This window comes from Ovis canadensis, chromosome 4, assembly GCF_042477335.2.
Source record: "Ovis canadensis isolate MfBH-ARS-UI-01 breed Bighorn chromosome 4, ARS-UI_OviCan_v2, whole genome shotgun sequence".
NCBI classification, from domain to species: Eukaryota; Metazoa; Chordata; class Mammalia; order Artiodactyla; family Bovidae; genus Ovis; species Ovis canadensis.
This window is the reverse complement of record NC_091248.1, coordinates 30,750,815-30,763,896: the sequence shown is the minus strand read 5'-3', so window position 1 is coordinate 30,763,896 and position 13,082 is coordinate 30,750,815. Positions and strand designations below refer to the sequence as shown.

General features: G+C 42.8%; 1 protein-coding gene across 50 annotated transcripts in view; it reads left to right on the top strand.

The window, feature by feature from the left end:
- Positions 1-13,082, top strand: part of ICA1 (islet cell autoantigen 1) — a 165,401-nt gene that overhangs the window by 40,812 nt on the left and 111,507 nt on the right. For all 50 annotated transcript variants that reach the window (XM_069587524.1, XM_069587566.1, XM_069587552.1 and 47 more), the window contains one exon: positions 945-1,143. In XM_069587524.1, the coding sequence (XP_069443625.1) occupies positions 945-1,143 (199 nt within the window). The remainder of the gene's footprint in view (positions 1-944; positions 1,144-13,082) is intronic.

The window sequence follows — 13,082 nt, the reverse complement described above, 5'->3', positions numbered from 1 at the left end:
GTGTATAATTCATCTGACATTACTCATTTTGAGGAGGAAGATGGAAGAAGCAGTATCCTCCTCCCCCTCCCAAATAAACATTTTATCCAAATTTTGATATGCATCCTGGGTGGGGAAGATCTCCTGGAGGAGGGCATGGCAACCCACTGCAGTATTCTTGCCTGGAGAATCCCATGGACAGAGCAGCCTCATGGGCTACACAGTCCATAGTGTCGCAAAGAGTCGGACACGACTGAAGGGGCGAAGCACACAAGCGTTTTTTAGCTGAATAAATGACGGTATTTTACAAGCAATGCTATTTTCTACTCACTTTGTTGTATCATGTAGATCCATTTCTGGTACAGTGTCCTTAGGTTTTTAAAATGAGAATCCGATCATATGGCATATCTGAAAGCACCCAACACAGTAGACCCTCAGTAAATGTACTTGTCCCCTTCCTAGACCAGGTAATGATGCTTCTGTTTGTCCTTCATTCTCTGTGACTACCGAAGCAAAGAGCAGACGCCCTGGCCTTCACCGAGTGATCCAGAATGACCTCACCGTGCCCATGTCCATCCCTTCTCAAAGGGCCAGGCTTCAGGGAGGCAGAAGGCAGGGAGTGGCCAAGGGCAGAAATGGGAAATGGTCATTCCTTGGTGTTCCTCTGTGAACAAAAGATGGTTTCCAGCTTTAAACAAGTACTCTGCCCAGGCGTGAGACCAACCCCAATAATACAGATGGAGAGACTCCCCAGTGATACCATTAAGTAACAGTAATTAGGTTGGATAACCGTCTCCTGGTTGACTTGAAAGTTCCATACATTTCAGTGTATACGTCTGCAGATATTTCTGCAGCCTGGAGTATGTTTCACGCACTAACTCATGAATTTAAGATCGGTAAGTTGTCAAGGATTCAGATTGCTGGCCCTCTCGGTTTCAAGACTGTGGCCTTACCCTCTGGTTTAGGTTGGCTTTGAGAAACCCTCTGTGCCGCTTTCACCAAGAAGTGGAGACTTTCCGGCATAGGGCCATCTCCGACACTTGGCTGACGGTGAATCGCATGGAGCAGTGCCGGACTGAATACAGAGGGGCGTTACTGTGGATGAAGGACGTGTCCCAGGAGCTTGATCCAGACCTCTGCAAGCAAATGGAGAAGTTCAGGAAGGTAGGCGATTTCATGGGGGTTCCCGAAAGGGGTACCTGCTGGAAGGTAATGAGACGTGAGTGATTTGAATCCCCCTAGTGAAGAAGACGTAACTCAAAACACCAAGGAGGCAATTAATCATCGCTGGTGTCTCTGTATGTGACAGAATACCAATTAATGTGATATATAATTCTCTAAGGATAAGATAGAAGAGACAGCTGGAAATTGCTGGGATTTGGTAACTGATTTTAATTGAAGTCAGATTTTCATATAATGTGCACTTTTTTATAAGGCTGTCACTTCTAAATGCTTTTTCATGCATAACTAAAAATCAAGATTAGATCAAAGGAAACTGGAAGGTGAGAACAGACTGCTGGGGAAGTCTTTTTTAATTGCTAATGAATATTAAAATTAATAGAATAATAATGTTCCTTTGTTTGGTGAGAAGGTTAGGAAGCAGTGGGGTTGACTTGTAGGATTAAATGACATGGCATTGGCCCCATCTTCAGTAGACCCTTCACATATTTGTATGAGGAGGTGGCTATATTCTTAAATTTTCCTGAAATGACTGGTAAGCAGCAGAGGGACGATGTTTCATTGCTTTTTAGTGTCCCAAGTCCATTTAGCTCTTTGGAGATTGGTCATGCAAGGATATGTTGCACCACTAGGTGGCAGTCATACACTGAATATTTATGAAAATACAGAGAGGTTTTTGTTGTGTATAATCTTGGTAGGTCTTTGTTTGATCGACTTGAGTATATTTCAGGGCATGAAAGACAACAAAAATCTAGCAAATGTTAGATTTGACATAATATTGTGTCAATTGTCTTACTCATTTCAAATGATCCATTTGTAATTGTGATATTGCTTAAAATCCCTAGATTTCTTAGTACATCATTGCAGAGCAGTGGATGGGAAACCTTTCTGGTGTGCAGGAGGTTAGATGGTAGTGGGGGAAATGGGGGGGATATATGGGGTGAGGGAAAAGAGGAACCTTCTGTTGCTTAAGAATAGGGTCAGCAAATGTTGACCCAGGTATTAGACTGACAAAAATCCTTTCAAAAGGCAAGTTTTACTGTGGCTTGTCATTTGGAATCCCTCTTTATGAAGGGACACAGAGACCATTTTCTTCCTGATTGTAGATGACATTAGTGTGTTCTCAGTAGCCAGCACCTCAATAAGATAGGTTTCTGAGCTCATGGAAAATCAGACCTGAAAAGTTCCTTAAAGATGAGTTAGTGAAAGAGAAAACCAAGGCCCCAAAATAGTAAATAAAACTTTTCAACTGTTGATGGCTAGATAGATGCTGGCGAGCCCAGGCTACATTTGAAGTTTCCTGGCTTTTTAATCAGGCTGGTAATTTGGTTTGTCTTTGACGTTTTGTTTGGAGATTGGAAGAGGATGGAGTGGAGAGGTTAAAAAGGAAAAAGGAAACAAAAAACCCAACATTATCTGCAGGGTTTAAGCCAGTCACTCTACTACCTCCTTTAAGCCTCACAATAACCAAGACACAGACTTAATTTTACAGAGGAGGAAAGTGATACCTAAGTAACTAGTACAGGATCAATGAAATGACAGGGAAATGAAAAATCAGAATCGTAGAAAACATGCATCATTTTTTCTTTAAGAGGAGAATAAAGGGGAGTTAAACAGCATACCTAAGATTGACAAAGGCATTTTCATAGTTACAACCCTCCTGTGGTTATCCATTCAACGTACATTTACTGAGCACTTTCTGTGTGCCAGGTAATAGATGTAAAATTATTCCACAAGGCAGAATAATTTTCATGTGAAATTGTATTTATTTAGTTTTGTTATGAAGGGTGGTTGCTAGCTGTGTAAAGATGAAATAAACCGAGAACGCTTCGTCATTGCTTTGAATGTTGAAACATTACCCACTCTCTAGTGTCATCAATCTGTTGATTTTGGAAAATATGGGTTTGTTTTTTTTTTAATTCTTTGCCATGCAGAAGTAGCTGAAGCAATGCCTTCCTCCACAGCCCCGTGTGTGCTGGATTTAATTTAATAGCTGAACATGGTGTACTTAGAATTTCAGGAAAGAATTTTTTTTTTTAAAGGGAGTCTGTATGCAAGTATATACTTGATTAGACTAGACTCTCCATGAGGATAGGAACCAGTTTAGTTCTCTTTACTAACAATCCCTGGGCCAGCCCAGCACGTGACCCCAGTTAGCACCCATATCAGATGGCCGGATGCCAGCCGTGCCATTTGCGTGCCAGATTCATGCCTTCTCACACTTGCAGAGCCTTTCCACCACATGCAACTGACTTTATAATGTTTGGGGAATTGATATATGTGGTTTTGCAAGTAAGAAGTAGCATTATGGGTTTGTGGCTTGCTGCCCTCTTCGGAATGAATTTAAAGTGTGGAGGTTGCTGTTCGCTTGGAGTTCATGACATGAATCTTGAGTTGGAGCCAGCCTTAGTGTTTTGTCCCAGCGGGGTTCCGTTTTAAACAGAGTCTCCATTTCTCTCTCTGGGAAAGAGTTACCAGAAGGCATTTCTGAGTCCCCTGTAAGAGTAGGAATCACTGTGTGTGTGTTGGGTGGGGGATGGGGGGTGTTTACTTTCCTCAGAGCCAGCTGCTTGCTTCTCTCTTTTTTTTTTTTTTTGAGTTCTTATTGTGGGTTTTTAAAATTTATTTTTAATTGGAGGATAATTGCTTTACAATCTTCTTCACTTTTTAGCCCATGAATCCTGAATTAAATTCTATTCTTTCTTTGGGTTCATACTTTCTGAGAAAACAAAATTTGAATTCATACCTCACAAGTGGGACCCCTCTCTGGTTGCAGTCTTTAGGGTACCCTCATGTATTTATTCGGAGAAGGCGATGGCACCCCACTCCAGTACTCTTGCCTGGAAAATCCCATGAACAGAGGAGCCTGGTGGGCTGCGGTCCATGGGGTTGTGAAGAGTCAGACACGACTGAGCGACTTCCCTTTCACTTTTCACTTTCATGCATTGGAGAAGGAAATGGCAACTCACTCCAGTGTTCTTGCCTGGAGAATCCCAGGGACAGGGGAGCCTGGTGGGCTGCCGTCTGTGGGGTCACAGAGAGTCGGACACGGCTGAAGCGATTTAGCAGCAGCAGCATGTATTTATTAATTCATCCAACAAATGAGATTGAAGCCCACCTTGTGCCAAGACACATGCAGAGGGATACAATGGTGAGTGAGCAGACACAAGGGCTGCCCCGCTGTCCCAGGCAGCCACTTGGAGACAGTGACTCCAAAATGAGCTGCAGCCCACGGTGTGGCAGGAACACCCCTGACCTGACGGGCTTCCTGGAGGAAGTGGCATCTAACCCACCTGTGAAGGATGAGCGGGAGGGAGCTGGGTGGAGGAAGAGGGGACTGCAGAACAGAGCTCCAGTCTGAGGAAGTAATGTGGACAAGGCCTTTGAGTGAAAGGAAACAACACATTTCGCTCCTTTTAGGCCCCTGCAACCAGAGTATAAAAAGCGAAGTGGTGGGGGTGGGTCATGGTCCAGGCAGGTAAGCAGACCAGGGTGAAAGGGACATCTCCCTGAGGGCCGAGGAGAACGAGGGTGTTGAGAAGGGGAGACAAGCGATCCAACCTGTGCTCTCACAAGCCTGCTCAGACTTTAGTATGGAGCAGGGACTGGAAGTGCCCAAGCCTTGAGGCTGGGCGAGCCACAGACAAGACAGGGTGTCCAGGGAGTGAAGAGGGAAGTAGACCAGAGAGAAATGTCCTGTTCTGACCTCCACCAGACTCCGCAACAGCCCCACGGTTAATTACAGAGCTCTTCATTTTTTTTTTTAAAGAAACAAGCAGAATACGTATAAATAAATAAATAGTGAGATCAAACGTACTTTCACTTCCAACTGAGGCTTTTTTCCCTTAGTGTTTTCAAGATGCTAAACAACTTTTTTTTAATAACACACAGTGAGCATGACCGAAATGATGAATGAAAAACTTAAACAAAGCAAATGATCCGTTTTCAGGCTGACCCCCTTTGAGCACACGGGCCTGGTGACAGAGCTCTGGGTGGCAATGTTAATAAGCATTTATGAAGTGCTGTCTTTGGGGAGGGAAACACAAGGAGGTGGGAAAGCCTGATGCCGGCTCTGGAGAACGACCCTGCTAGTCATCTGTTCCCTGTCAAAATGACCGTGGTAAACAAGACACCTGGAGAGTGGGGCCTCGTGGAGCTCTTCTCCTAAAGACCGAATCATGGGAAATGGTGGATACATTTCCATGGGCAGAGCTGGACTCCTGTTGGAAACCCCTCCTGACAGTGCGAGTCACCCCAGGAGGGCAATGGATGGGAGACAAGGCCACAAGGTATTTTATGAGCAGTTACAACGTGTGATATATGTGCCCTTTGAAGGCAGAGTAAAAGGGTATAACTTAAAAATAGAAGTCAGCTTCTTGTAGCAGATTACATCAGCTTAAGTTGTGCGCTCCACAAGAGCTTTTGCAGCCTGGTGCCCTTGAAAGAGTCCTCCTGTGGTCAATTAAGTGTCTTGTTTTTCTTGAAAGTCAGAAATGGGATAGAGGGTAATTATTCTAAATGGAATGAAAGCTCTGTTAGGTGTAAGAAAATAGTTCTGAATCCTCTAAAGAGATGAGATAGAAATGTCTATGCAGGCATTTGGATTAGCTGGAGTCCTTATAGGCAAGGACAAGGGAACTGGCGTCTTAATGAGGGCCATTTATTAAATGTTTTAATGAAATCCTACAGCGTCCGTCTTGCATTTCATGACCATAATTCAAAAGGGTGTCGAAAAGGTATTGTAAAGAGTGTGGAAGATAACACACGGGTGTTCTCAGGCTTGTGCCTATTTAAAGAGTGTTAGGTTTTGAAGAACTGTGAATTCACCAAAGTCGTGTTATCAAAGGATATGTTGCCATGAGAAGGTTTATTAACAAGTGGTGGTGGCTTAATAGGGGTTGGGTGCAGGGAGAAACCTTTTAGGGTCATCAATCAGTGGTGTCCCATGCCCTTACTGAAGGTTTGGGTCTGCAGAGCTTGGTCAAGGACTAGTAATGAGCGGTATTGACGTCAGAGGGATTTTTCTTCCTGTGGACAAAGACTTGGGTTAATTAATTTGACAGTATCATTAATTACTGCTGAAATCATTGGTCTTTGTCAGAGGTCAGGCTCTTTCAGCAATTGAGGGCAGGTCCTGTGGGATCTGGAGATGCCAAGTAATGCAGGCAAGTCACCGCTCAGCCATCTCCCTGTTCTGTGAGAAAGGCCTTTCCTTTGCCTGAGCCATCCAGCCTTTGGGCCTAAACCCAGAGTTCTGCTTCTGTTCAGGGCCAACCTCAGGGCTCCACCTGTGAGTTGTGTTGGGCGCTGGAAAATGTCAGGATTGGGTCCCTACGATAAACCAGTAAAGGCCCCACTTGGGAGCTTTGCCCAATTTGCACGTAAAAGCAGAGGGAGCCCTATAATTCAAATGCTGATGGCTTTAATACTGCCCCAGAGGCCTCTGAGACTATCCTCAGCTGTTTTCATCCCTTTTCCTTTATTCTGCTCTTCAGCAGTTATTTCCACCATTCTGTCTTCCCGCTCACTCTCCTGTTCTTCTACCTCACATGTGCTAAGTCGCTTCAGTCATGTCCTGCTCTTTGTGACCCCATGGACTGGAGCCCGCCAGGCTTCTCCGTCCATGGGATTTTCCAGACGAGGATACTGGAGTGGGTTGCCATACCCTTCCTTCTCCATATCTTCTGCCTCAGTTATCCTCCAATTAAGGGGGGGAAAAAAGGAAAAAAATTATATTTACCCTTACACTGTGAAAAAATAAAAGCAGTTCTTGTGAGGGGAAAAAAAAAAGCAGAGGGAGGATTTGACCCCTTATCACCCTGTCTCTTCTGCTTCTAAAGTTCCTGGCACTGGCTTGAGCTCTTTGATGAGGTGAAGGTCCCTTTTGTAGAGCCGCCACACGCTATCCTGTCTGTCTCACAGCCCTCCATTTCCGTTTGTTGCTTTTTTACGTGTGCTGTGTTTAGCTAGGGCGCCTGTTTTCTGCGGTGCCCGGGAAGGTTCAGGCCAGCTGCTCATCTCCATTCCCCAGGTTGCTGTCTCTTGATGCTGCCTAAACACCATAGGAAAAAACATGCCAGGTTCGCATGGCACAATGCAGAAAGGGTGACAGATTGGGATCCCCTTGCTTTCCTGTCTGAACATCATGAGATGAGGCCTTTGGGGCTCTGTGTGTCTTCATTGACTTTTCTCCACTGAACTTGAAGAGCAAAAATTAACTCCAGGGTTAGGCGAAGACCATTTGGAAAAGCAGGCGCAAAGCAGCTAACTCTTGGAAAGCTGGGTACTGGCTTACTGCTCCTAGAGGTTGGAAATAGAGAGGACGAAGCAGCATTACCTCTGAGTGGGGTGGCTCTTCACTCTGGCCCCAGCTCTGCCTCCACCCTTGGTGATGGCCTGGATTGGGGTGATAAGCCAGTGGGGATTTCTCATTCACCAAAGAAGGCACAGGTGCTGGCTGAGCACCAAGCTCTTTCCCAGCTGTAATAGTTTTACTTTTCCCCTCAAGTTATTAGGCTCTAAAATGGTTAAGCCCATCGGCAGAGAAGTATACACACTTGAGCAGGGTTTCCTCTGACAAACAAGTTACGGTCTTGTTGAATTTGTGTGCACGGGGTTGCTTCAGTTGTGTCTGACTCTTTGCGACCCCCAGGACCATAGCCCACCAGGCTCTTCTGTACCGGAATTTTCCTGGCAAGAGTGCTGGAGCGCTGGACAAGGTTGCCATGTCCCTTGCTGAGTTTGCTTGGTCTTATTCCTGTTGCTTTAATCTTGGACTCTGGGGGGTGAGGGGAGAATATTTCACTCCTAATTCTTGGGTAGAGGAGCATTTGGTGTTTATAGACTGTTAATATTTACCTCTTATTTAGATATCAATACTTCCGCAAGGGTGAGAAGCCTGTAGCCTGTGGGCGGGCCGCATAATTTTGCAAACATTTTTTATTGTTAACACAGCCACGCCTTCATTTATTTATTGTCTGTGCCTGCTTTCACAATATCATGGCAGAGTTGAGTGGTGGAAGACAGAGACTGCAAAGCCAAAATATTTACATTCTGCCCCTTTACAGAAAAGTGTTTGCCGTCCCCCGATTTATCGGTACCTGCGAATGTTGAAGATGGTTTTATGTCATAAAATGTACCATCTTAACCATTTTTAAGCCTCCACTTCAGTAGTGTTGAGTGTATGCACATTGTTGTATAACCAGATCTCTAGTAGAACTGTTCGTCTCAAAAAACTGCAACTGTATGCCCATTGAACAACCACCCCGCCCGATCTCCCCCTCCGTAAGCCACTGGTACCTATCATTCTGCTTTTTGTTTTTAGGACTGATTAGTTTTTCTCAAGTACGTGGAATCATGCGGTATTTGCCTTTTTGTGACCAGCTTATGTCCCTTGGCGTAGTGTCTTCGAGATTCCTCCGTGTGGTAGCATGTGGCGGGCTGTCCTGCCTTCTTAAGGCGGAATGATATGCTGTTGCATGTACATTTTATTTACCTGTTGTTTTTAATCATGGACCCATTTGAGCTGCTTCCATCCTTTGGCTTCCCTGGTGACTCAAATGATAGAGAATCGACCTGCAGTTCAGGAAACCCAGATTCTCTGGGTCAGGAAGATCCCCTGGAGAAGGGAGTGGCAGCCCACTCTGGTATTCTTGCCTGGGAAACCCCATGGACGGAGGAGCGAGGCAAGTTACAGTCCATGGCATCACAAAGAGTCGGACGCAACTGAGCAACTAACACTTTGGCTATGGTAAATAAGGCTGCTGTGAGCATCAGTGTGCAAGTAACTCTTTAAGACCACACTTTGAACTCCAAAAACATGATAAATATCTGGTTTTAATGTTATAATTTCTTTTTAGTGTTTTATTTAATCTTGCCATTGCATGAAAATGAGACTCAGGCTATGCAAGCAAGGAGTCATTTGATTTTGATATTATCATCTTGGAAGATACTATCTACACATATGAATTCATTATTTATTAATTTCTACAAGAATTATAAATATTTCTATGATTTTTAAAAATGAACATATGTAATACCATATAAGCTAATGCGTCAGTTTAAAGTAGATTTTTTTCCCTTCTGTCTTAAAAAAGGAATCAAATCTTTGCATATGGCATTCTCTAACTGTTTGAGGGGAAAGCTTGCTAAACTCTCAAAATGTACTCTGGACAACAGTTCATTATCAAAGTGTGAGCTGATCCAGTCCAAGATAGTTTTCCTTTTGCCATATTGTCTGGTTCTTCTTCCTCAGACTTAGATGTCTTGGATGGCATATGCAAGCCTGGTCTTGAGAATTTTATGGATGATAGTATATAAAACATATGGATTTTACTGAGAGCCATCAGGTTCCAGATCAAAATCTTATAACCATGGCTTTCTCAGTCCCTCAGCAGCTAGAAAGTCTCAGGTGGGTTTGTTATTTCTATGTTTCATCACACTGTGCTTTTGGTTGTGGGGGTCAGGGGGAATGGCTGGTGCCCATGATACCCTCTCCCCTTCCCCAAAACACACACTGTTCCATCTGCCCCTGTCTCCTTTCAGGAGCTCCTGGAGAAGGTGTCATTTTAGATTACAGTTTAATGGAAAATTATTTCATTCAAGTAGCATGGTGTACTAGTTACTGTTGCTATAGTTTCAGTCTCCAAGCCTGTCATGTCTGCGTATCCCTCGAGATTACCGTCTTCCTTCTGGTTAATAGCTCAAGTATCATCTTTCCCAGCTAGTCCTCTTATTCTCTCGTGGTAAATTGGTTGCAGTTTTTACCACCATCTTCAAGAATTTTATATAAAAGAAGACTGTTGCACCTTGCTGGATTAACTTAACACCCTCTTTTTAAATGTTTCTGCTACAGGGATCTGTTCCACTATGATATTACTCTTATTTTACAAAATGGTGGTTTTCTTAGACACACAAAATGGAATGAGGATTTTATTTAATATCAAACAGCAGTAATACATCTACTATTTCCTGTGTGCCAATAGCTTTACAGCACTGTAAGTTACTTTTATTAGAATTAAAGGGATTTTCAAATACATTCTTCTTTCCAATCAGACTTTTCTGTGACAGAAAAACATGATGATTTGATGGTTGTCTACACTGTCTCTTTTAAATCAGACTGGATTTATAAATTGGCTATGGAGAGTTAGTATTTCAGAAAAAAAGCTCTGAATCACAATTGCTTTATGAGAAAACAAGCAAGCAAACTTGGGTTCTGTGTTAGTTTGTCATCAAGGGATATTGAAAGAATTTGAAAACCAATTTTTAAATGATTAAATTATTTTTGTGAACCGCCTAACAAAGCATCCCTGACGAGATTTATCCAAGCAGTGTTGGCCTCATAGTGGAGTCATAGATTGTCAATGGTTTCACAGGTCTTCCTGTCTGTCAGTGAAACTCATCTTCATCTCAATTCCAAATACATCCATTCATTAGTGTTCAAATATCACAAGAATGAGTCCATTGAAAACTGGTGTTCTCCATTCACAGCTCTGAGATTTAAAAAAAAGAAAAAGGTATCTGTGATTCTTTGGTCTCCAGGGAACAGATAAAATTTTAATCTCAGGGAAATTAGCCAAGCAGGCCTACATAGGACCCAGTGTATGACCTGGGCAAGGTTGCTCTGCTCGCTAAATCATGTACAATTCAACTCACTCCTTTCAGAAGGCTTCCTTTTACCTCTCTTAATGAGTTTTTGGTAAAAGTAAAACCTTAAAATAGAAAGCATCAACGTGTGTGTACTTACCCCTTCTAGCATAAATTTGTTCAGGACAATTCCAGGTAAAAGAATGTTATCCCCCAAGTGAAGAAATTCCATTTCCTGTTCAACAATTATCCCACATTTAATCATCACACACGATAAATGAAACTCATATATAGGAGCCCTAAAATCTTACACTGGCCAATTTTACATGGACTCGGAGCCCTAAGAAGAAGCAGGCCCTTGAAAGGCCATATGTATAACTTTGAAATGAAATTCCCACATGCATTAATCAGGCTTCTGTTGTTCTCATCAAATGAAATATGATTTTCGGGCTTGGTAACACTTCACAGTTGATTGGCTCTTTCTATCCAGCGACCCATCTATCTGTCCATCCATCTATTTAAATTCACTCCCCAGCTGTGATTCTGAGACAACCATTGTCATTTAGATGCTGATTCCTGACTGTGGTTCTTCTGGTGACTGCTGACATTGGAATAAGGGATACCACTCAAGATAGATTAATTATATAAACAAATGAAGGATGGGAGTTTTTTTCTGCTTTGTTCTTTTAAATCTTTTTTTTTTTCCCCTGGGTCTTTAGAGATGGGACTCTGCATTCTTAGGAGCAAAAATAGTTCATGGGTATTAGTTTATGTTCTGAGAGAGGTCCAGGCAAAGAGTCTTGGAAAATACCCACATCCAGGGAGGAAGAACCATATGGAAAGCCCATAGATGCCTGTATGGGAAATAAATGAAGAAATTTCTCAAATTAAATGCTGAAAAGAAGTTAGCAGAGTTAAAATGTATTACATTTAGGATCTCATTCCCTTTCAATTTTTTTTTAATTTTAAATAAGGGGAAGCAAGAGACAGGAGAACCTGGCAATAGTAATTGCTTCCGAGGCAGGGGACTAGATTAGAGAGGAGAGGAGATAAACAGAGATGAGAATGAGGTTGGAGTTGTACTGTACTCCTTTTTGTGCCTTTTAAATTTTGTACCATGTGCATATGTTATCCTTAAAATAACAATGTGTAAAAATTAATGAGAATAACTGAGACCAGAATGGGAACAGATAAGATTTGATAGAAGAAAGAAAAGGATAATGACAGGAAAGTCCCTTACTTTGCAAGAAATGAGGAGGGATTTTTAGTTTGTTTTTCATAATAATAAAGGGAAGGAGGAAGACGTGTTAGAGGCAAAGATGGGAAGCCGACTTCCCAAGGTTATGTCATAGGGCAGCTGGATGGAGGAGGTTGGAGGATGAAGTCATTCTCGAAAGCCATCAGCAGGGAGAGTCATGTGAAGTGGTCAAGTCACTGAGGAATAAGATGATCAAAACCAGCGCCTGAGGGAAACCTACCAAAATCAAGAACAATGAGAATGTTTCTTTTAAAAGCCTTCTCTGTTCTAAGAGAACTAGAATACGCAGAGTTGGGCTTCTCCTAGGGTTGGGAAGAGGTGAAGAAGTAGAAAGATAACTTTTTCCATCCTCCCTCAATTGCATCCCAGAAGAAATGAGCTCTGTGTTTTGCGTCAAATGAGAATGTAGAGAAAACTCTTTCCCAAAGAAGAATCAAAGGGAAAGAGGACTTCTCTTTCAGAGGGTATTGTCTCCACGGTTTCCACCAAGGCTGGGGCCTCTGATTTGGGTTGCAGCATTGCAGCATCTATCGGTTGGTGTTGGATCTCTTACTTGGTGGGGGGATGTGGGGGAGGGAGTGAGGTTCTGCTGGCTTTAATGACCTTCCCTGTGTTCTCCATCCACATCTAATTCTCATCCACACTACTTAACAGGCTCAGACAAAATCTTCCCCTACAGCATCTCTGCAGGCTTTTCTCTAAATCTAGCAATTTTATCAGTTCCTTTTTATTGGTCGTCTTCCAGGTTTTAGAAACTAAACCAAGAGTATTTATGCTCTTGTGAGCCCTAATTTTGTCATTAACATTTCTTAAGCAGTAATATCAGTTCTATAAATCCATCACATCCCTTTAGCTTCCTAGTATTTATTTATTCCTAGTTTATTTTCTAATACTCTCACAAGGACCTTCTACTGCTCAAGTCCAGAGAAAAATGGAAATATATACAGATTCTAAACCACACATCTTTCTGTGCACACATTATGGCCTGGGCTCCCACTCACACAGTATACATGTCAAAATCAGAAGTGCTGGGGAAGGCATAAGGACATAGTTGTTCCCAGGGCTTCCAGAGTCTGCAGAG